The following is a 23,620-nucleotide window of genomic DNA, read 5'->3' as shown; positions in this document are numbered from 1 at the left end:
ACACGTTAGAAGTGACTTTTAACGCGTTACACTTTCTTAACGCGTTACTTTATATCGCTTTTGGCCCGAACCGCCACCCATAGTCCACATGAAGTCTAGGCAAGGGCCTTTATAACACTTATCAGGCCTCTGTTGTTGTTGTTTTTTATAGTTTACGGGGTAATTTTTTTATATATATAGGCTGCCAGATTAGCTAGTTCGGGATTACTACTCCAGATACCATGGATGTGTCACAAATATGCTACAGCAGCTGAATTGGGAACCAGTCAAGCATAGGCCGGAGAGCTAGGAACAGAGTAATTCATATCCCAGAAAAGATAATTAAGAACCCCCGTGAGTGAGTTAAATAGAAGAACACGAACAAGTAATGGTATAAATAATAAGAATAAGAATTGTGTGTCACGTGTCTGCAGTACCAGTGCGCTTTCATTCGTGATGCAAGGTAGAAATAACCGATAAGCTTATTTTGTGGACACCTATCGCTGACAAACTAGGTCATTTCTGAACATCGTCTGCTTTTATACTCGGAAGTGAACTATCCAGGGATATGGTAGATTCGGGATTTTGTACACGTGCCGAAAAAAACATCAAGGTACAATTACAACCTCCGTGAAGTATTACTTCGTAAATGATAATACAAATGCGTCGTTTTAAAATAACAATAAATACGTTTAATTCTACGTTGAAGTTTCAGTTTTATGCTTTACTTTAAGACAACGGACCAAAATTATTATTTTTCCCGATAGACACAGCGCCCATAGGTATTTACTTCCCATAATTCATCCCAGAGTTACGTGGCAATGTCTGCGCATGACAGTAACCGGAAGTATTCCCCAACCGTACGTGGCATCCAAAACGTAATATCAAGTCGTGTCATTTTATGCGTGTTTTCAGCAACTTCATTTCTGCTTAATCACAAAATTACCTCTGTTCAGACCTTTATCAATAAGAGAGGATTCCAATTCAAGCATTTTACAGGTAAGATTGGCTCTGTAAACTGGAGAACTTATCGCCCGGCGTAGGTAAATATTTCGACATGCTGTCGGTATGATCAAATGACGGCTGTCAGAATTCTTGTTTGTGCATGGTTGCATCGATGTCAGTTCAGCACTAGCTATACCGAGATCCGACTGAGTTGCAAATGTTGAAGTTTCGAGGGCTATGACTTAATTTCGTTTTCTGTATTATGCAGAATGTAACTGTTGATGACTTTGCACAGGCCAGGCAGAAATAGTCTGTGTACATGGTGTAATAAATACATTAGATTGACAACCGTATGGTATTTAATATAAATGTGTTACTGTATTACATATATCAACTGGCTTGTATAAAATGAATGTAAAGAAAGAAACTGGTCCGATGAATTTATTAAACATCGCCTAGCCGATCACCATTCACCAATGATTATGGTACTACAGTTTCTGATTTCGTAACGTCTTTGACTTGTACTTGTAGTTGTATGGGTATCAATATATTCACTAGATAGAATCAGAAGGGATGCAGAACAGATGGCATGTACATGTTGAATTGACCAGATAGTCGTGTGTGTGTACTTTCATTCTAAAGTTGGAACCTGTTTGCCTCTGTCAGTAACATTACGGTTACCACACTTACTATAAGTTTGACAGTTATCCCCAAGGTATTTAAATTTCAAACCACATGTCAAACTCACGTCTTCCATTCAACTACTGGAAAAGTGCATCATGCTTTTTCTAGTGTCATGTTAATGAACCACCTTTCCTGAATAGAAATTATAACATGCAACATTGTCATTCCCTTAAAGAGAATACAACATTCAATATCTTCATCTCCTAAAAAGTTACCTGTTATACACACATATTTTACATATAGTTTTGTATTCTTCATATTATGCCATTTTCTGTGTTATATCGTATGCTAATCATTCTCTATTCACACTCGTGTCAAACTGTCAGCTGTGACCATTGTAATCAATGCATTATTGAAACTGATATTCATCTTTATTTTAATGTACTTAAATGCATAACATTCAAACGTTATTTCAACTAAACAATTTTTGGAAAGAATAGCAAAGATCTACCCAGACATATGTTTCAGATAACCCTACCTAGATTTTTGTTGACTACCAATATGTCTATAGAGTTCTTGTGTTGATTTTAAAAACAACCACTATTGGTCCGTTAAATCTGTGTAAAAAGAACATTTGGGAGGGGAGTGAAAAGGATTTCTTCACAAACATAACTAGAAAATAAATACAAAAAAACCTTTTGATGTGCCAAAATATAGCTACATGTACTACTACTAGCAGTGTTTATATAGTCAAACACTACATGTGTTAATTATTAGTCTTATGCTAAGTGCATCTATAACACCTAAATATTGTGCAATTTCATTCAGTATGTTCAATTATGTTTATGTTGCAGCTAGATGAAATATACATGGTTATGACACAATGAACCCACAGTTCCCCGGAAACCAAGGCCAGATGCCACCCACAGGGTATGGTGCCCCTCCCGTGGGTGGACAACGGCCGCCAATGGCAGGTCAACCCATGTACAACGGCACAGGTCAACAAGGCCAATCCAGCGGTTAGTATTACCGGTTAAAATGGAACATAACATTTCAAATAATATATCCTGTGACATTTTCACCCATTAAAACTTTGGTCCTTCGCCAGAATAATATATGTTTGTCTATCTCATAGGTAGGACATCAATGGAAAGCCTATGGCTTGTAATGATGTTATTTATCTGCATTTCATTAATTGATTGTTGATGATGGAGTGTGCAAAGAATGGCATACATTGTATGACATTAAATATATCTAGACGTCTAGTGTAGTCTAATTGTCACAAAAGTATTAATTATTATTTACACATCGTAGATTAAAAGGACGGATAAAATTTGTGTGCCTGATCTTTCCAGAGCACGTTTAACCTATTTTTAAAACTATTCAAACTTTCGGCATTAACCACTTCAGCTGATAAATTGTTCCAGTTTGTCACAACACAATTGCTGAAAATGTTCTTGGTGGTGTTTAAGCGGCATTGTTTCTTATAGAGCTTTAACTGGTGACCTCTAGTTGCCGGATGGGTGGATTCTGTAAATAATTTAGAGTTGTCTGCATCGTCCACACCACTCAGAATTTTGTACACTTGAATCATATCAGACCGTAGTCTTCTATATTCAAGTGTGGGAAGTCCTAGTCGTTTTAGTTGATCTGGATAAGGTAAGTCTTGCAGTGTAATAAGCCTTTTAGTTACCATTCGCTGTATGTTTTCCAGTGAATGTATGTCTTTCTTTAGGAGGGGTGACCATATTGTGGAGCAGTACTCAATATGAGGTCTGACAAGTGGTTTATATAGTAATAGAAATGTTGATTGAGTGTTCATTTCACCTTCACTGTAATGATAAATTTGCCTTCATTATGGCGGGTGAAAGGGAAAAAATTAAACTGCAGCAAAATTTTCTCGGCATACAGTATAGAAGTAAACAGTATATAACTACTAGTCCTATAATGCCACCTGGCTAATATCTCCCTATGTGTGTATGCCTGCATGTGTGCTGGAGATGTATTGTTTTGTTTGTAGTGGGACAGTGCTTCCAACGGTATCATTTATAGTGCAACTTCACTTGAATGCTACAGCACAGACACCGCAACATCCACCCCAGACCATTTTATATTCCACCTTTTTTTCTTTTTTTTTAGGTTCAAATTGTTTTTATATTCCACCTTGTTGGAGTTGGAGTTGTGTGGTCAGGAGAAAAACACTTTCTCTGTATATTCCATGTTAACGACTCGACCAATCCATCCATGCAGGGCAAACCTATATAAATGTTACAATGCTTGATAATAAAGATATGTTGGATTAATTGTTAACTCACTTGATGCTTTGGTTTAAGGATCACTGGTTTTTTTTACATTATTGATAACGCCTCCACACGTACCAACCTATTGATGAAATGAACATAATGTATTCATTTAGAAATAGACCTAACCTCTTACCATATTAAAAATCAGTTAATTTCATCCTTATTAAAAAATTTGATTTTCTTAATTATTTGCTGTAGGTTTCCCTGGTGGACCACCAAAGCCTATGGGTCCAGGACAAAGCCAATACAGACCTATGTCAAATGGACCACAGCCTGGTGGCTTCCCAGGAGGAGGCCCCCAAGGGGACAACATTCAATATGGAGCACCAAGGTAAACATGATTTTTGTCTTCATTGTTATATTATAACCTAGAACAGAAGAACTTCGATACTCTGATACTTAAAGCACCTGGAGAACTTTTAACAACAACGACTGTCACCAATGTGGGAAAAAAGTTTGTATCGGTCCTGATCTTAGCAATGTTAATTGGAAAACAAAGTAGTACCTTTTAAATTTGTCCTTGTTGAAGTTATTTATTATGTAGAGTGAAAATGTGTGTAAATTTATAATTTAAATATTCAGCAGCTTTCATTTAACATGGGTTGAAGCTAATTTTCAGCAATATTGCATAGAAAGGTAAGTGTAGATAGTAAATAAACATTGTAAAGATTTATAACCTGTCTTCCTATTGTGTTGCAGTCAAATCATTGAATTCTCTAAAGGTATATTAGTTGTAATGTAAAAGCACAGGCTAAACTTGTTTCACCAAAGCTGAATTGGTTCGTCCTGTATTCATACATAGAAAATCCCATACATATTTACTAAACAAATAATGGTTTTAACAGAGCACCAGCACCAGCAATGGTGGCAAAGCCAGTACCACCACAGAACACCCCTAACTCTACAGGGCCCCCTAACTCCATGATGGGTCCAGGGCCAGCCCCTAACATAATGGGTCATGGGCAGCCCCCTAATTCTATGATGGGACAAGGTGCCCCACCCCACATGATGGGTCCTGGAGGCAGACCCCCAGCACCTCATGCCATGATGGGGTCTCCAAACATGATGGGCCAAGGAGCACAACAGGGGGGCCAGTTCCGACCCCCTACCCCAGGACAAGGACAATTCCCTGGTGGACTGCCCCCTAGCTCCACACAGCAGGTTGGTAGATAAGACTTGTATCTTGAAATGTTTCAGAACAAGTGAAAGTAATCCCATGTTTATAGTTACATTCAATGAGGCTGAAAGAATGACAGTCTCATTGCTTGGATTTGACAAAGATTTACAATGCAGATATCCTCAGTGAAGCAGAAAATGCTGACCTTTCTGAATCACATTGTCTTGTTTCCCTTGAAATTTGTCAAGGGTCTCCATGCTATTTTTCTTTGGTGATATATATCATAGTTTCATTTGCTTTTAGTTCAAATTATGATTTTGTTCACACTTTAGTAACTTAACCAAAGGTAGTTAGATATGCAGACACAGCATTTTATCTATGATCTGTAAAAGAAAAAGAAAAAGTGGTATAGGGTCATAAATATGAAAAGTTTGAGAGACATTTTTTCTACCCATCGCTGTACTTTGTTTTGCAAAATCTGTAACATGATTGGTTTTTTTTTCATTTGACCTCTAACATTGATCCTTAGTATCATAATTTGAAAAAGGCTTTAATTAGTTCAATAATTTAACATGTACACAATGCAGGTTGAATGATCATGCTGTACTCAGCTGTTTGCACTTCGAGTTCAGTAGCTTTTTAAATGATATTCTAGGTTTTTTCAATTTGGTATTTCGATTATGTTTTAGATGACAAATCAGATGGGTGGTATGACTGTATCGGACCAGCCTCGAACTATGGATGTAAGTTGTAAACATAAAACTTCAGCCTTTGTGGATCTTAAATAGAGAGCATTTAGTCTCTTTATAATAAAAAGAAAAATCTGGATTAACAAATGCATTTTTGAAAAATGATAAATTGGAAATTGTCATATATAATTACAAGAATTTCATTTGAAATGATGGTAATTCTTTTTTTTTGTCAGATGTCCGGCAGTCGCGGTGGTCCTCCATCAACTGTGGGCAATGTTCAAGGAAATGCCCCACCCACAAATTATGGACAATATGCACAGGGTGGTCCTCCTTCAGGGCCTCCTATTGGGTATGGTGGAGGAGCCCCACCAAAACCACAGACTTCTACACCGGCTAGTTTCCCCCATGCACCAGGGCCAGCAACTTCAGTGCCAGGGGGAGGATTCCCCAATCAGGGGCCCCCTACCTCCATGCCTGGAGGATTCCCCAATCAGGGTCCTTCTACATCTATGCCTGGAGGATTCCCCAATCAGGGTCCTTCTACATCTACGCCTGGAGGATTCCCCAATCAGGGTCCTCCTTCATCTATGCCTGGAGGATTCCCCAATCAGGGTCCTCCTACATCTATGTCTGGAGGATTCCCCAATCAAGGTCCTCCTACATCCATGCCTGGAGGATTCCCCCCTCCTGGCCCCCCTTCTAGTCAGTATGGTGGCATGCCCCCTATGTCATCCCAACAGATGCCTCCGTCATCTCCTGGCCCCCACTCCCTGGCCCAGCCAGGGCCCCCAGGAAGGGGCCAGCAGTATATGGGTGGAACCATGCCAGGGACAACCTTTCCCCCACAGACAGGCTACCAAAGTGCAGGAGGACAACACATGCCAGCCGCTGGTGGAATTCAACAACCAGCTCCCAGGAAACTTGACCCAGACCAGATGCCTAGCCCAGTAAGTGGACCAGAGCATCATTGTTTAAAGTGTTGAAATGTGTAACTAAATCTTTATGTGTAGGGATTCTAAAGTTATGGTGTTACATACAGGGGTCCCAGACGTGAATGTATTGGGGATCAGTGATGCACTGAAATACAATGTAGATCAGTGGTTGATGTCCGAGAAAAAAAATGTTTACTGCTCCACAGCCCCTCATATAGCTATTTCTAGAATAGCCCTTTGTCAGTTTTCATTTAAAAACATGTGCCACTTGTGTCATAAAATTTCATATACACTAAATGATCACATCCACATAATTATACACCCTCTCTGGTAAGGGGTTGTATAAAAGTGATTACTACGGAGGTCCATATTTGCATTGGTTAGTACTTCCTTAAATGGCCTTAGCTGTTAATAGGACGTTAAACAAAATAAAACCAAAGCATTTGTCAGTGTGTATGTTCATCTGTAATAAAAGCCTTGTGTACACAATAGCTCATTAACCCTATAACAGTTTCATAACATCAAGTTCTAAATCTGATTATATTTTAATGGTGATTAGTCAGGGTTAAAGGGTCAAAGGTCATACTTGACCACTTGCACCACAGAACGATAACATCAAGTTTTAAACCTTATTGAATTTTGGTGGTCATCAACCAAGCTTAAAGGAACAGATGTCGTGCTCGACTATATGCTGTAGTCTACATCTCATATTTGTATTTTCGATATCTTTACAGATACAGGTGATTGAGGATGATGAGGCCAACAAAGGGGGAGTATTCAGCACATTGGAAAGGGGCGCTGCCCCACCACTAGTGACCACACCCTTTACCGTTCAAGATCAAGGTCAGTATATAGAAAACACTGGATTCAGTGTTCTCCTTTGGCAGTGTTTTCAAAATGGTACTGTTTTGATCAAATATAAAATTGATACATGTGAACATTTTCCACTTCACATCAATTGTCCCATTACTCCTTAATGTTTGTTACTCCCGTCATTTCTTCGACCAGAACCTCTACGTGAAAGCTTTACAAGTCTAACTGTCGGCTTTGAATAACTAGGTCTCTGATTGTGTAAATGTAGCAGTATTCCTGGTTTAACTTCTCAGCATTGTTGATGATTAATTTATTGTCACTGATAACCATTCATAATTTTATTAAATTGTTGTTTCTCTAAGTATGAATATTTCAAACGTGTTAATTAGGTCATCATTTATCCAATTTTTGACTAAGTGTCCTTACACCAAACAACTAAAGTCAGTCCATATTCAGCTCTTCGTCCCTTTAGGAAGAATTATATTGTACAACCTGCGATAGAAGAAGCAGTCAATCTCTCTGTACTGAGATATCTGTAAAACAGAACTAATTTTGTACTGTTTTATTCAAAGGATTATGAAACAAAATATGAAGTAGGGCTTTCTGGAATTTTCCTCTAATTTCTAACATTAATTTAAGTTTTGTCACACTCGTAAATCCATGCGTTGGGACAAAATAGCACAACCATTACCGGGTATTCTTTATTTAATATCTGTTACATCAATGCAATGCTTGTTTTGGTTTTCAGGAAACTGTAATCCACGGTTTATGAGGTCAACTACTTACACCATACCATGCACTGCAGACCTACTCAAGACCAGCCACATACCATTAGCCCTCACCATATCGCCATTTGCTAAACTCAATGATGGAGAGGTAACAATTAATGTGACGTCACGTCATTGTGAGGCGGACGCCATTTTCATCATTTAAGAGGCGGCCAAGTGCTAAATATTCGTTGCAGATCACAATTATACAGTTTACTTTGAATTATGTAATAAAAGAATTTGGCATTCGTTTCCCTTCATATTAGATCTCCCCAGAGGCTCGCAAACATAAAAAATCCAAAACTTGTATCATAAATCTAATATGAAGGGAAATTTATGACAGATCCTCTATATATTTGCTATAAAAAATAGCACTACTTGTAAAAGTATAGGTAGGGTTTCAGCAATTTGTCTTAAAGGGCTAAAAGATGAAAATTTCGGGGCTTACGACAATCTTTTAACATTATGCAAGTTTGAGAAAGTAAACTAAATTTCTTTCGTTTTGGTAAGGACATTAGATTTCAACAGTAAACTATTTTTTTAGTTCAAACCAGTTCATTAAAATCAGTTTTTGATTCATTTTAGTCAGACATATTACTGGAGTTCCTTTCCAGACTGATCATTAGCAATGCAGCTGTTTGTCAATTATTGACTAGATGTTATAGATGCATGAGGTAACACCACAGAAATATGACAAAATTCACTCCTTTCCATAAATTTTCATTCCAGAGCGCACCCCCGATTGTCAATTTGGGAGAAGTTGGTCCAGTGCGGTGTAAGAGATGTAAAGCCTACATGAATCCGTTTATGATGTTTATTGATGGTGGACGGAGGTTCCAGTGTGTATTCTGTGGGGCACAAACAGATGGTAAGTTGTCACTAAAGTTCACTGCTCGCTGAATCTCACCGAGTGTTCAGGTTACAGAAAATCTTTATCACAATTTTTTTACAATAAAAACTATACATTGATGTAGTGTCGATGTCGAGTCTAAGAGAAAAAATAGCTTTTGACTTAAATGTATTTGTAAAGTCAGATCTCGATATTGCAAACTTACAAAAATTGAATGCATCTTCTAATTATGAAATTATTTCTCACCGACATCACTATGAAGAGCACTATTGTGTAACATATATTGATTTTAACTCCACAAGTTTATTTTTCATATAACATGGTCTGATGGTAATGCTTACTTGAATAGAATCAACATTCTGAAAGATAATCTGTTCAAAGATTTGTAAAAATCATAAACACCAGTCGTAAACTTCGGGAGAAATCCAATTGAAATGAAATATGATGATGATTACATTTCTGTAAAAATCATCAAAAAAGACATTGTAGGGTTTTTTTGCCCTGTTAGAAATCCTAGAAAAAGTTTTTGTGATTTATGATTTTATTTTATGTATTCATTTGATAACAGTACCAGCAGAGTACTTCCAACATCTTGACCACACGGGTAGGAGAGTGGATGCATACGACAGGCCAGAACTTTGTCTCGGCTCCTATGAATTCGTTGCCACTAAAGACTACTGCAAAGTAAGAAATGTGTACCATAAAAAATCTCATTATACTGCCATGATTTGTCCAGTTAGATTTTGGCTTTTTATTGGGATGAGGTAAAGCATGAATGCTTTATATTGGGATGAGGTAAAGCATGAACGGAGACTCTTTAGAGAAACAGGACTGACAGAACAGTTGCTGTAAGTGAAATGGCAAATTTAATGTAACAAGCTGTTTTATGTTATCTATTTTGCAATTGGGATGAAAACAAAAGATCTCTTAGTTCATTCTTCATATCTGCAAGAGAAGTTGTCAAAACTGTTGGCTTTGTTAATAAAATGAATAACTTCAAAAATTTACTGTTGAAATAATTTCGATGTGCGACATAACTGATGATGTTCTTGTGGTTTTATTTTAACAGAATAGCACTCTGCCTAATGCTCCTGCCTTCATCTTCATGATTGATGTGTCCTACAACAGTGTCAAAAGTGGTCTAGTACACCTACTGTGTAAAACCCTCAAGGAGGAAATTCTCGTCAATTTACCAAAGTGAGTACAAGTAAGAATGAAACTATATGTACACATCCATAGATTAGGAATTTTAAATTCTCGGAGAGGAAACTCTTGTCATAAAAGATGGGTTTCTGTTGGGTTTTGTTAGTATTTCACTTTTGGAAAGATATAAAGCATTGTGGTTATTTTTACAGGATTGAAGAAGTTCTGACCAGTCTGCAGATACAATGTACTACAAGTGAAGATAAATTCTAGAATGATTATTCAAAAAATTTCATTATGGTTTTTTATTGGACATTATTATGAAACTCAGTTGCAGAAATACTAAAAATTCGAGGGAAACCTTATTTAAAATAAAATATTCGCGTCTTCAGTGTCTTGACAATTGAATTTTCATAAGTTGCAAAACATGTATCAGAAATAATAATCTCCTTAAAAATGATATCAGATATATCAGTTTTTCTGATTTAGTGAAATCTTGGAATATTTCTCTAATGAATATCTTACATTGTTTTTAGTTCCTGAATGGAATTCTGATGATTTAATTCTGTTTCGTAGGGAAGTTGGTGCAGAGGAATCGGAGATACGTGTGGGATTTGTTACATACGCTAAAGAAATTCACTTTTATAATGTCAAGGTAAGAAATGTTGCGTAAACATTTATACACATGGAGACATATGTAATATTTACTATTCTGTCATCAGGATTGTTTGTTTTCCTTGTTGAACTTCTAAATATATGGGGGTAATATTTTTGGATAAATTTTTTAATAATTGTACTGCACACATTCAGCACACAATTTTACTCTCTCTTTTTTTGCAGGGAAATCTTGCCCAGCCACAAATGTTGGTTGTATCAGATTTAGACGACGTTTTCGTGCCATTGTTGGATGGTTTTCTCGTTAAACTATCCGAATCCGAGGCTGTAATTGACAGGTAATGATACAATAAAAGTTTTTTTTCTAAATAATTCAGACCTTTTTAGATATTTGCTTATTCACGAAATATAGATAATTAATAAGAAAAATAATTATTCTTATTATAATAATATAAGCTATTTCATAATAGAAATTCATTTTCATGGGATTACGCAAATCTGCGGTTAAGGTATGATTCTTCTCTCTTACCAAAAATTGTGTAAAATATCTCGCTTACAAAGGAACAGGTCATTCAGAAATTTATTCAATTTTGAAATTAAAGCAGGATATTTATTCATCATATTAAATTTATATTTATGTATCATCCTTTCTTGATCAGTATATGTATGACATTCTGTTAAACAGCTTGCTTGCCCAGATCCCAGTTATGTTTGCGGAGTCAAGGGAGACGGAGACGGTGCTTGGCCCTGTCATACAAGCAGGCTTAGATGCCCTCAAGTCTGCCGACCGCAGTGGAAAACTCTACATATTTCACTCATCACTACCTATAGCGGAGGCACCAGGCAAGCTTAAAAACAGGGATGACAGGAAACTGCTCGGCACAGACAAGGAAAAGGTATTTTTACTATTTCATTGCCCATGCATTCATCATTGACTGCTACTGTGTATGGAGAAATTATGTTCAGATTAACTCTTATCTACTTTGCATATCATAATGTGGATGAGTTCACCATGGTACCAGTTATCATGGTACATTTCAGTATACATTGTTTGATATTAGAAGGGTGTGGATTTTACCAGAGATAACACTACATTGGTTGAAAGTGTCCCAGTATGTAGTCTGGGAAATAAGGAGTGGTATTAACTGAAATTATTCTCATTAATTCTGAACCCATCATCCAAATTGATGATCAAAACAAACTTGGATGGGATATGCTTATTATGATGTTTTGTGCATTTTGAAAATGGTTTTAGAGTTGTCCTTGGCATGAATGTCAAAACTAAGTAACCAAAACATTTTGGATCCTGGAGGTTTGGATTCATAAAACGAAGAATAGACTTGATTCCAATAACTTAATTAATTTTGTATGATGCTTCTGTGATTAAATAAATTCTGTGTTGTTGTTGTAACACTTACGGTAATAGTAATATGATTTGTATATATCCTATTTGTGTTACAGACCATCCTTACACCACAGAACAACTTCTACACCAAGGTGGGCCAGGAGTGTGTAGTGGCTGGCTGCAGTGTGGACATGTTCCTCTTCCCCAATGCTTACATCGACGTGGCGTCTATCAGCGACGTGTGTCGTCTCACTGGCGGCAGTATGTACAAGTACAGTTACTTCCAGGTAAGAAGTGTAAACAACCATGTAAAATGGAAAATATCCCTCAAATTTTAAATCGATGTAGAGTTCATGATGATCGTAGACAGAATTACTCTGAAATTTCAGCCCTCTGAATGTCTCACCCAAGTTGGAAGGTTTGGATGGTAAATGGTATTTAAAAAGCTCATTCAAAATATCTCAAATTTCCTTACTTGAGTCATTTGTTGTACAGAAAATATTCTAGAGTAAGCTGGCTTGGCACTTCCTGGTAGCAATCTGCTGTATTGCTATGCTGCTTTCGACTTCATAAGTGCTTTTAATAGCAGAACTCCCTGAAAGATATACTTCTGCATCTTTATGATACATAATTATATTATCATTTTCAAACTTTAACATGATCATCAAATAAGTAGATTTTTCTTTACATTTTTGAGTAGACAACAATTAATGAAAACACAAATTATTTAAATCAATGTATGAAGTGATATGTACACGGTTTAGGTCAGGGCACAGCCTGGCATTTTCAATTTTCAATTCCCAGAAGAGAAAATAACAAATTTCTGGTATGCAAACATGTGACAACTCTCTTTTGTTTTCCACTTTGAAGTCTGATAACGAAAAAGTAAGTGGTGTCTGTTTTCCTCTCACGCTTGGTGAAGCTCCTTTGGATCCAGAATTGCTTTGGGTGGAAATGTGTGCATGCATGTCCAAATCTCCTGTCAGTGCTCAAACATAGGATTCCATAGGATCAATTCAGCAAATTTATGTTACCAACCTGATTTTGGTTTTCCTTTATAAGGGTATTATGTTTCATTCACTGAATTAAATTTTAGTCAAACAGTATTTTTTGCCCAGAATTCTAATATTTTATGCCATCCATCATCACATGAACTTCGCTGATTCTATTAGAGTTCCAGCTTGACTGCTTCTTATATTATCATGTTCTGGCCTGTTTCAAATGAGGACTTTTACAGGTAAAAAAGACAATGATTTGAAATATTTTAATGCATGAAATACTGATGAAATGAATTTATGAACAGATAATTGAACTGCTTTTTAATGAGAAAAAAGGAAGTTGATGAGCATGCTGGGAAAGGAAGATAGGATAGGATTTACTAGTAACATGGACACTTTTGGAATGAGGGATATGCATTTGACAGGAAAATATGGTGATGGGTAGAAGCTAGCCACTAGTAAATGGAAGGAGTTGTATCTTATAAAATGGTGGTCTGTGATGTCAAGTGGTTTTAGAAGAACCAGATCACCGGCACCAAAACCAATGAAGTAATATCTTTGGAGTTTTAATATTTACCCCAAATCCTGTCAGGTTTACCCTATATATATAATAGAGAGCACCTTTGACTACAAAGGAGTGATACAAATTACGAAGAATTTCAGACCACTTTTGGCACTTGCTTGACAAATATTGTAGAAAATTGATTTTTAAAGTTAGTGGATAAAGTGAAGACTATTTTGTATGTCAATATACATGTATACTGTGAACTCAAAATGTTAACAGAAATGCTTTAAAAGAGACTTTTACAAATCCTTAAATAATTTTCTATAAACTTTATGCATTTATAGGGTACATATTTATGTGACTTCTATTCATGCCCAGAGTTTTGTCTATTCTAGGCTGACCTGGACGGCTCTCGATTCATGGAAGACTTGAAGATGAATGTCGAGAGCCAGGCTGCATTTGATGCTATTCTACGTGTGAGAACAAGCACAGGTAAAGGTTTTTCCAGATCTCTTCATATCTGTTTCTATAACAGACTGAAATGTTTCTCTTACAATGTTTTGTGAGAGAGTAAATGTGAACTAATGTCCTTGCATATAGGTATGGCAAGGTCAGTTGGGATACCTGAGTGAGCTTGAATACATGTATAAGTAATTTTACAGTGGGAAAAAAAAAACTTATTATGCTCCAAGATGTATTACATCAAACTCTGCAAAAATATAAATGATTTTGTCTAAATGTTGACAGAAAAGTTATACCAGTAAATTGATAAAAGAGAAAAGTGTGCAATATTAATTTTGTTTCAATTTTAATTGTATAATAAATTCAAGAAAAGTTAAGACAAATTTGAGGAAAGTAAAACAATTTCTGTGATTTGTAAACAATGGCTTTTGTTTTGTGTCAGATATTGTAACATTTCAATCAATGTAGTAATTAAAATCTGTAAAATATTGTATGTGGCCATATGTTATCAATCTCTCCAGGCATACGGCCAGTAGACTTCTATGGTAACTTCTACATGGCCAACACGACAGACGTGGAGTTGGCTGCCATGAGCCAGGGCCAGGCAATAGGGGTCGAAGTTAAGCATGATGATAAACTCAATGAAGGAGATGGTGCTTTTGTACAGGTAACAATTAATAAAAAAGACAATTTGTTATTTCTATATTCATGTGCTTCTTGATGTGTCTTTTTGGAATAAAGTGTTTATTTCCTTGAAAACACATACAGGTAAATAAATGTAAATTTCGTCTGATGAAAAAGTGGGAGAAGGGAGATACAGCTTATATCACTGTCTTTAGACAATGTCTCCTGCAGGTCCAATGTTCCGAGTTCTGTATAATCAAATCGTTTTTCTTTGCATAATTTATTTCTACTTTACCTGTAAGTTCAGTCATAATGGTTGAGATATTGAATCCTGTGCTGCCAATACTATTGTCATGTTATCAAAGTAGCCTCTCATTTGGGAGAAAGTTCAGGCTAAAATAATTTGTGTTTTGTCTGTGCAGATAGCAGTGCTCTTTACTAGTGTCAGCGGGCAGAGGCGCCTGAGGATACACAACCTTTCCTTCAACTGTTGCATGCAGATGGCCGACCTGTTCCGCAGCTGTGAACTTGACACACTTGTCAACTTCATGTCAAAACAAGGTTTGTCTATTGCATTATCTTTATTTTACCAGTACTGTAAACTGGAAATACAGAGATGAATTCATCACTGATTGAAAATTTACAAAATTTGTCAGGAATTTGAGAAAGCATGATCTCAAACAAAAGGGCAAATTAAAAAGCTGGTAAATATATTTTGAAATATGCAAGGGTTCAAATAAATTTAGTGTATGAAAATTTTACTGTTTGGTATATTTGTTATATTTTGGTGGTAATCTGATAATCTAACTATGCTTTTTGTTTACAGCTGTACGGGAGACGCTCAATTCAAACCCGCGCCAGGTGCGTGAAAATGTGATGAACCAGGTTGCCCAGATACTGGCATGTTATAGGAAGAGCTGTGCCAGTCCCTCGTCAGCAGGCCAACTCATCCTGCCTGAGTGTATGAAGCTCCTCCCTCTTTACTCCAACTGTATCATCAAGAGCGACGGCTTACAAGGTGGTAAGTGTGGGCCAATGTACTAGAATTGGTGGAGAAGTTGATAGGAAGAATTGGGAATGATGAGAGATGCTTACAGTACATCGGAAAAGTTCAATTTGGAATATAAGAAGAGGGAAATGTAGAGTGCAGGCTGGTTAAAAATGACACTGTGAAAGAGGCAAAAAAGGATATTGGTGAAATAAAATCTTATCATTTCACATATTGAGTCGTCATTAATTTGTAGTTGATTTATTTATTACAGGGTCAGAGATATCGACAGACGACCGAAGTTACCTGATGCATCTTATAAGTGCAATGGACGTTAAATCATCACATGTGTTCTTTTATCCACGACTGATGCCTCTGGTGAGTGGATTGTCATCACCTGCAAAATATGCATATACAAATACGCGAAACGATCATTAGATAATAATGTTTCTACTTTTATCGTTTATGATATAGTCTTGATCTGACGCAAGAAGATAATAATAGTAAATGCATCTCTTTTGTACAATATTGAAAAACATTTTATCCAAGTTTTTTAAAGGGTATGTGTACATTTGGAGACCATGTCTCGGAGAAGAGTAGGGAGAAGGGGGAGTATTGATTTATAGCAACTTGATAACATTTTTCCTGGGATTACTATGATATCTTGAGCCTCAATTATACTTTCATGTTATATTAACTGACATTGTTAATGTTCATGTTCTTAGCACAATTTGGAGAAATCAGCAGCAAAGATGCCAAGATCCATACGGTGTTCAGCTGAAAGGCTACAGGATAATGGAGTTTATCTTTTAGGTTTGTATACAAATAGCATGGATATTCATTATCAAGCTGCTTACCAGAAGGTTCAGAGTCACACTTGGTCTGCTTGAACCATGTTTGTCATATATATCAATGAGACACATTTCCGATTCATCCAGTCTACCCGATAATAAAAATAGGTACTTGAAGTTCAGGGAAGTAAATCCTGGAAATGTATAAAAATATACCAGTTGCAACCTCATTGGTTCAGACACGTTTTTTGTATCTAAAAGATCAAATTATTTTGGATAAATAACACAGTAATATTAATAATAAAAAATCCTTGAAACAAGATTTCTATTCAGTCTGATATTGGCGACTTTGTATGTTGATCATTTTATAAAGCAGTAACCCTGACTTTATTTTACAGAGAACGGTATATCCATGTTTATGTGGATAGGTCATAATGTTGATCCCCACTGGATACAGGATATATTTAGTGTCCAGAGTGCAGCACAGGTGGACATAGACAAGGTATGTAGCATCCTTAGGCCAAATAAAATAAATTACTTTGTTCTCAGGCCAATTTTTTTCAAAATAGATGCGATGCGGCAGGGTGGTATTTTTTTTTTTCATTTTACATGGCAAAAATGAGACGAGGGCGATTTTTTTTTATTGTGTAGTTTGTAAAACGTTCATTGTGGACATTACCTTGTCTCTTTATAGTTGTGTAGAGACCCATCATAGAGCAAGCCTCCGAAAATCCCCCCACTATGTTCCAGACGAGAATCACGAACCCCCCATTCCTTATTTGTACCGAAATGAGCGCCATTTGTACACAAGACTAATAAGTCCTAATCATTTTAACGCTTGCCTGTATCTCAATCCCTTACCTTTATTCAAGAGTTTTCGGGACTTGGGTGACTAATGAGTAAAAACGACATGCGGACCAATTTCAATAATAACGTGCAACAAAAACGAGGTCTGCTCGATCTTTATTTTTTTCTACTTGGTCATCTTTAATTTGACAGATGAAACCCCGGATAAAGTATCGTGAAACTAACTCAAAGAATGTCCTTAAATATTCTTAGATTTCACATTTCCTCCCGGATATTCTAGGGTTTGATTATGCTGCAAACCATTAACTGTTGGAGAAAATATCTACTTCTAAATCTAAATCCTAGAACTAAGAATGAGACATTTCTGGAATCTGACACTTGTGGCTGATGGATTCAGATTTGACAAAAAGTTCAAGAAAAAAAATTGTGTTTCTCTTTTTTGAGGTCGGAAGCTGTAAAATACAGTGCATGTGTTTTCTGCGGTTATTGATATACTACATTCATTCAAAATCTGTTAAAAAGTGATGTTACAATCTTGCTCTAAATGGTATAAATACTTGAGGGAACTAACAATCTTTATAGCAATGGTGTTTCAATTAGATGCCCATAAATTGATGTCCTTATCTTAATGGCCTTTTCCTTTTAATTCGAAAGTGATAGAAATCAATCAATCATGACTTACAAATCTAGATATTTATATTTATTGGCTATTAAAGGGTTTCCTGGTAAATATTGAGATTGAAAAGCAATATAAATGATAATGCTGGTTTATGTTTTCTATAGTGTAAACTGCTGGCACTGGACAATCCATTGTCTCAACGAGTAAACGAGGTAATCCAACAGGTCCGAGAAGAAAGGCACAGATATATGAAGGTAAGTCAGAATTATAAGTGTTCATACCTGTTACAAAGAAAGATTCTGAAAGCATTAATAGGTTGTGTCAACTTAGAAATAAAAGTTGTTTGTATTAATTCAGAAGAAATAACTTCCAAACAACGTTCAAGAGAATTACTTTATACCGGAAAATTTTCACAAAGTCAAATTTTAGCCCTTCGACGGTAAAATCTGATTTTGCCCATGACTAAATTCCCCCTTCACGTTTAATTATTATGTAAACTATGTTGTTTACAAACGTTCGGTGTAATCATAAATTTGGCTTCATTATGGAGGGCAAAAAGGCGAAAAACTGCAATGAAAATGTCCATGTATACAGTACATAAGTTTCAGATGACTATTTCTTATATGACAGCTTGTATTTAAGTATTTGTTATAGACTGGATTTAACTGTGTAGTTAATATATTTTTTTACCTAATTTCAGTTAACGATAGTGAGACAAAGGGACAAGCTTGAACCTTGGTTCAACCATTTCTTGGTGGAGGACAAAGGACTCAACAACAGTGCCTCATACGTAGACTATCTGTGCCACATACACAAAGAAATTCGAGGTCTATTAAGTTAATACAGAAATGTCACATGGACTTATCGGACTGAAATCAGCAGAGTGGAACGCGTAAACCAAAATGTTTCTCTCAGGGGAACAGTTAGGTGCCGCTGGTAGGTTGGAGGTGAAGGTGTGTCGGAATAAAGAACTTTGACAAGATCAGAGTGCCCAGATTACCAGTACATGTACTACACTAAAAAGTTCTTCTGGTAAAAAATACAGCTCTGAGTCACACGAGAAGCCAAAGGTTGAACGACACATTAATAATTACCTCTGACATTCTGCATGAAGTAGATGAAACATGGGACACTTCGAAACTGAACTGCGCTACAATACAGCAAGAGATTATCAGGAAAGCCCTGTGGGGATGTTTGTAAGGCTCGTGTTTTTCTGAAGCTCCTGGTCGAGTTTAGTACACATGCTATACCTCATCTCCTTGACAATAGCCAATGTGATTAACATTTAATGGTATGGTATGCGGTACGGTTTACAGTTAATAGGGTGTGGAGTTGTCGGCTATATTTGTAAGATCACTAAATCCGTTTTTGTGAGATTTGTATTTTTGTGATAATTACGGAGGAATGTTGATGAGTAATTTAGATATCTTGCAAATGTTTATACATCTGCTATTGTTCCGGGGTTTGCATAATTTGTTTCACGCAAAAATGTGAAAATATGATTTAAGTGAAAATACATGTTCACAAAAAAATCAGCGATTTAAAACAAGCTGGATTACGTCTATATAATATACATGGATGTATCTACAATGGACATAGAATGTAACACCACTCGATTGAATAGTTATTGTAAAAGTACAGTTAGAGTATCCGAGTTATTATTTATATATTTAGTAGCACAAATAGGTTTGTTTCTTTATGAATTTGTTATATTGGTTGACATCTGGATACCAATTCTAGTCTTTGGTATGTTACCTGTTCTCTATTAAATGGTCATTTTTGTCGAAATAAATCCACTTTTACTGGTGATGAAATATTTTTGTTGCTTGATTCCTCAAATAATTTCAATATATAATAAATATATAAATCAATGTTAAGAAATGAAATCTTGCATTCTGGAAAAAGAATAATAACTGTCAAAGATATTCATGAGACTGGAGTTAGAAATAAATATTCTAAAATATTCTAAATATGATATAAAAAGGAAACTATATTTTTGCATCCCAGAATATTTGTGTCTTTCCTAAATGAATATGAAACGGTAGGTTGTCAGAAAAAAGTGTTCATTTTCAACATTTCAAAATTGTTTTAATTTAACACACTAGAGCATTTTGTCACTCAGTGTTGTTACTAATAGTCTTTTAATGTTATCTTACATCCCAGTCTCCTTCGAAATAATTCTGGTCAGCTTCACTACCTTAGACAGTTTTGATTTGGTACAGTGATATTTTCTATATCTTGGGTATGAAATTTTGCTTGAAAGCCTTCAGTGCTGTGTTAAATTTACAGATTTACCATACCATGAAAATAAAACTACTAAAATAATAAATCCTGTATCCAGTATATAGAAAATATGACAACATGACAGTACTGTAAATGGATATATGTTATTTGTTTATCAGTGCTGAGCGAGTCATTGGGAATGCAAGATGAGACATGGTATTTGTAACTATATATATAGCTACCAGCTTGTATTATGTGTTCCGCTTTCACAAAGGCGTTATCATCAAAGCTGTCTCCACGCCTGGAGTCCTTGCATTAAGGCAGGCTCCCAAGTATAGCTACCCTTTTAACTGGGGTATACCCTAAACAAAGACTCCAGGCTAATGTAGCATGGTGCTGTTCAAGCATTTTGTCAAGTTTTAACTTGGTTACTGTCACTGCTGTATATTATGTTTAGCCTCCAAGCATTGTTGTACCCTTCTTCCCCAACTCATTGCAATATAATTCTTTCCCTTCCCCAAATGTGTTTTCATTAACAGGCAGTCATGTATCAGATATAAGAGGATAGGAGTATGTATGTGTGAGATTGTTAAGCTATTGTAACATATACTAATTACAGCTGTATAAAGTTTGCATGTATCGCAGAAACCAGTTATGAATGTAATATTGAGAAATGAATGAATGATGGACTTTTTTGTCAGTTAACATGTAAGCCAGTTACTGTGTATATTACACACTCAAAATACAGGTCTTGTATATTAAAATAGCTACTGTTGGAATCTGGCATTATGAAAGTGTGTGCTGTTTTAAAATGAAAGTCAATCAAGTATTTTTACAGTCAATGTTGTACTGCACAACAAGACATGTTCTACTAAAATCATGTTGTACTGCACAACAAGACATGTTATACTAAAATCATGTTGTACTGCACAACAAGACATGTTATGCTAAGTTCATGAATGTAAGTTCATTAAGATTTTGAAGCAATGGTGGATGAATCAATGTTCCAATATTTCGTAATACAATAATAATATTGTAGTTCTGAAAAGTATTCACACTAGATTCTTGTAACTCTCCATAAAACAAGTCTCCTTAAAAATTAAACATGCTCAAAAGAAAATATTTAATAACCATTGTTACATATAGACAAAGAAAAAATGCTAACATTTATATAATTTGTGAAATTCTCATCTGCATATTTAGTCAGAATACTGAGTACCATTTTAGATGATTGAACTCTGATTTTCCAATTTGAAACAAGACTCCATTGATGGCATTAACGTTGTTAGTATTACCAGAACTTTGTTTCTACTATTCATAAGGTAAAGGCAGATCATAATTTTATTCTTAACGTTTTAAACTATGGCTTCCTGCATTGCACAAGGTATATGGAGGTTTAAATTAGTTAATACCAAGCCTTTTTCCCCTGAGCATGTTTTTGTTTTAGGCATTTATTGTTAATTTGAATGCTTCTTGTACAACACTGTTGTGAAATCTATATCAATTTTTTTGCACACAAAGAATTGATACACCAATAAATCATCATCACTATGAAAACTTTAAAGATAAGAAGGAAAAATGAAATTAAACATAGCTTTAAACATGGCATAATTTATTTCTGTTACTGGGTCAATAATGGCAAATACTTGTACATTTGAATATGTATCTCTAAGTTTATGTAATCTCCTTCTTTCTGCCATTTCATGATAGCACAATATGTTACTACCGGTAATTCTTTAATGTGCAATTCAGCTATTATTTCTTGGAATCTTGAATTGCTGAAATTTCTAGTGCAACTGACCATTGTATTTTGTCTGTAATCTTGTATTAAATATGGTGCTTCCCCAGGTTTTGTTCAGTATGATGGGGAGTTTTTCTCTTAAACAGAGAGAGTCCTTTAGGATCTTCTGACCTATTAATCAGGCTCCTTGCCATAAAACAAGGCAATCACAATAGTGATCTTTCCACCTGTTCCACCAACTTATTATGCGACTTCTCACCAGGAAATGAAAATAAAATAACAGGCAAGAATCATCCCTTCTGTTCTACCACAAAACAGGAAACAGTCAGCATATTTAATACCAGAATAGGGATCAGGTCTGTCAACTTAAAAGAATATATATATTAGTATTAAATGAGCATTGAAAATTGCAAATTCATAGCCTATAAGAAAATACCTACATACACTTTACAGTATTTTTGAGGTAGTGATTTCTAATGTATTGATGTTTGATTGCTAAAAATGTATTCAGCAATTTGTAAAATCATGATGGAGGCAATGAAGTTATTTTACAAGTAGCATTTTCAGTTGCATGTTATTTATATGTTGACACTGTGATAGCTGTATCATTGAATGTAAAGTACAAGCCTTCTGGTCCGTTGTGGGACATTCTCTGCGGGCAAGGCAAGAAGGCGAGATTTTTTGTCAAAAAATTAAAATATAACTGATGAACACCAGTGTTTTGTTTTAATTTGTTTTACATTAAATCAGTGTGTAAATAAGACAATATTTGTGAGAACATCTGTAATATATTTGGTCAGTAAAAACGATGGTATATTCAAGTATCTTCAACAAGATTCATCAGTTTGGAAATGTGTAATATTAAAGTTTTACTTTCTACACAATGTACATATTAAACATGTTGCAACGTTTCAAGACCGACTGACTCACTCCGTCATAGCTTGACAAAGAGACCAGTGGGTCTTGAAACGTTGCGACACGTTTAATATGTACATTGTGTAGAAAGTAAAACTATATCAAATGGTATATTCACCTTGTTGTCTCGACTGTGAGGGCTTGGATGTCGTGGAGGTGAGCTTTGTTTCTACTGTAGTACAAGTACTACACCATCAAAACTTGGACCATAGTTCCATCTTGGCTTCTTCATTGCAATCCATGCATCAGATACTGAATGAAACCTACATTTCCTGGTCCAGTGACTTTCAGCTTCCTCATCAATGTTCAGTTTTAGTGTTAAGCTGTGGTGTCTTGCCCACTAAACTTACATCTTAGAAACATCTTATGTACGTGTAGTATATCTTACTTCAAGCATCAACTGCTGTGTGGCTCCTAGTAGTTTGTATAAATCAGCGACTTCCTCAGTTTTCTCATCAATGTTAGTTTTTGTGTAAACTCACTTTCTCCAAAACTAAGAAGTGCAAGAGAAATTTGGTTGCTTGCTTTTGATGCTGGATTTTTATCGTCAATTTTTTTCCTGAACATTTTATTGAAAAAAAAATCATTGGAACTTTCCATTGTTTTAAACCAGTCCTGTTAACTTCAATATATTCAAAGGTTTAGAATAGTGTTTGTTGAATTTGAAATCCAATTTTAATTTGTTTGAAAATACGTAAACGTCAAAAAAATTAGGTCATCATTAATGTTTAATTTCTGTACTTGCTCAAATTGTAATTCTCAAATTAAGTGTTGCTTATGGTCAAAGCTGGCACAGGCAAGAAATGATTCTGTGGGAATTCT

At 35.7% G+C, this 23,620-nt stretch overlaps 1 protein-coding gene across 2 annotated transcripts; it reads left to right on the top strand.

The window, feature by feature from the left end:
* Positions 1–792: 792 nt before the first annotated feature.
* LOC110456747 (protein transport protein Sec24C-like) lies at positions 793–22,594 on the top strand. Of its 2 annotated transcripts, XM_021507677.1 has the most exons (25): positions 793–978; positions 2,403–2,567; positions 4,050–4,182; positions 4,697–5,012; positions 5,658–5,711; positions 5,894–6,607; positions 7,327–7,435; positions 8,154–8,281; positions 8,902–9,040; positions 9,591–9,706; positions 10,092–10,219; positions 10,742–10,820; positions 11,006–11,118; positions 11,466–11,676; positions 12,242–12,412; positions 12,996–13,010; positions 14,024–14,120; positions 14,612–14,757; positions 15,137–15,275; positions 15,541–15,735; positions 15,977–16,080; positions 16,428–16,515; positions 16,892–16,995; positions 18,084–18,173; positions 18,620–22,594. In XM_021507677.1, exons 2-25 carry the CDS (start codon positions 2,432–2,434, stop codon positions 18,758–18,760), a joined length of 3,666 nt encoding a protein of 1,221 aa, XP_021363352.1. In that variant the 5' UTR covers positions 793–978; positions 2,403–2,431; the 3' UTR covers positions 18,761–22,594. The 2 variants fall into 2 exon arrangements, with proteins under 2 accessions (XP_021363352.1, XP_021363353.1); XM_021507678.1 differs by lacking the exon at positions 12,996–13,010.
* The last annotated feature ends 1,026 nt before the right edge of the window (positions 22,595–23,620 follow it).

This window comes from Mizuhopecten yessoensis, unplaced genomic scaffold, assembly GCF_002113885.1.
Source record: "Mizuhopecten yessoensis strain PY_sf001 unplaced genomic scaffold, ASM211388v2 scaffold8841, whole genome shotgun sequence".
NCBI lineage: Eukaryota > Metazoa > Mollusca > Bivalvia > Pectinida > Pectinidae > Mizuhopecten > Mizuhopecten yessoensis.
This window is presented reverse-complemented; position numbering and strand designations above follow the sequence as displayed.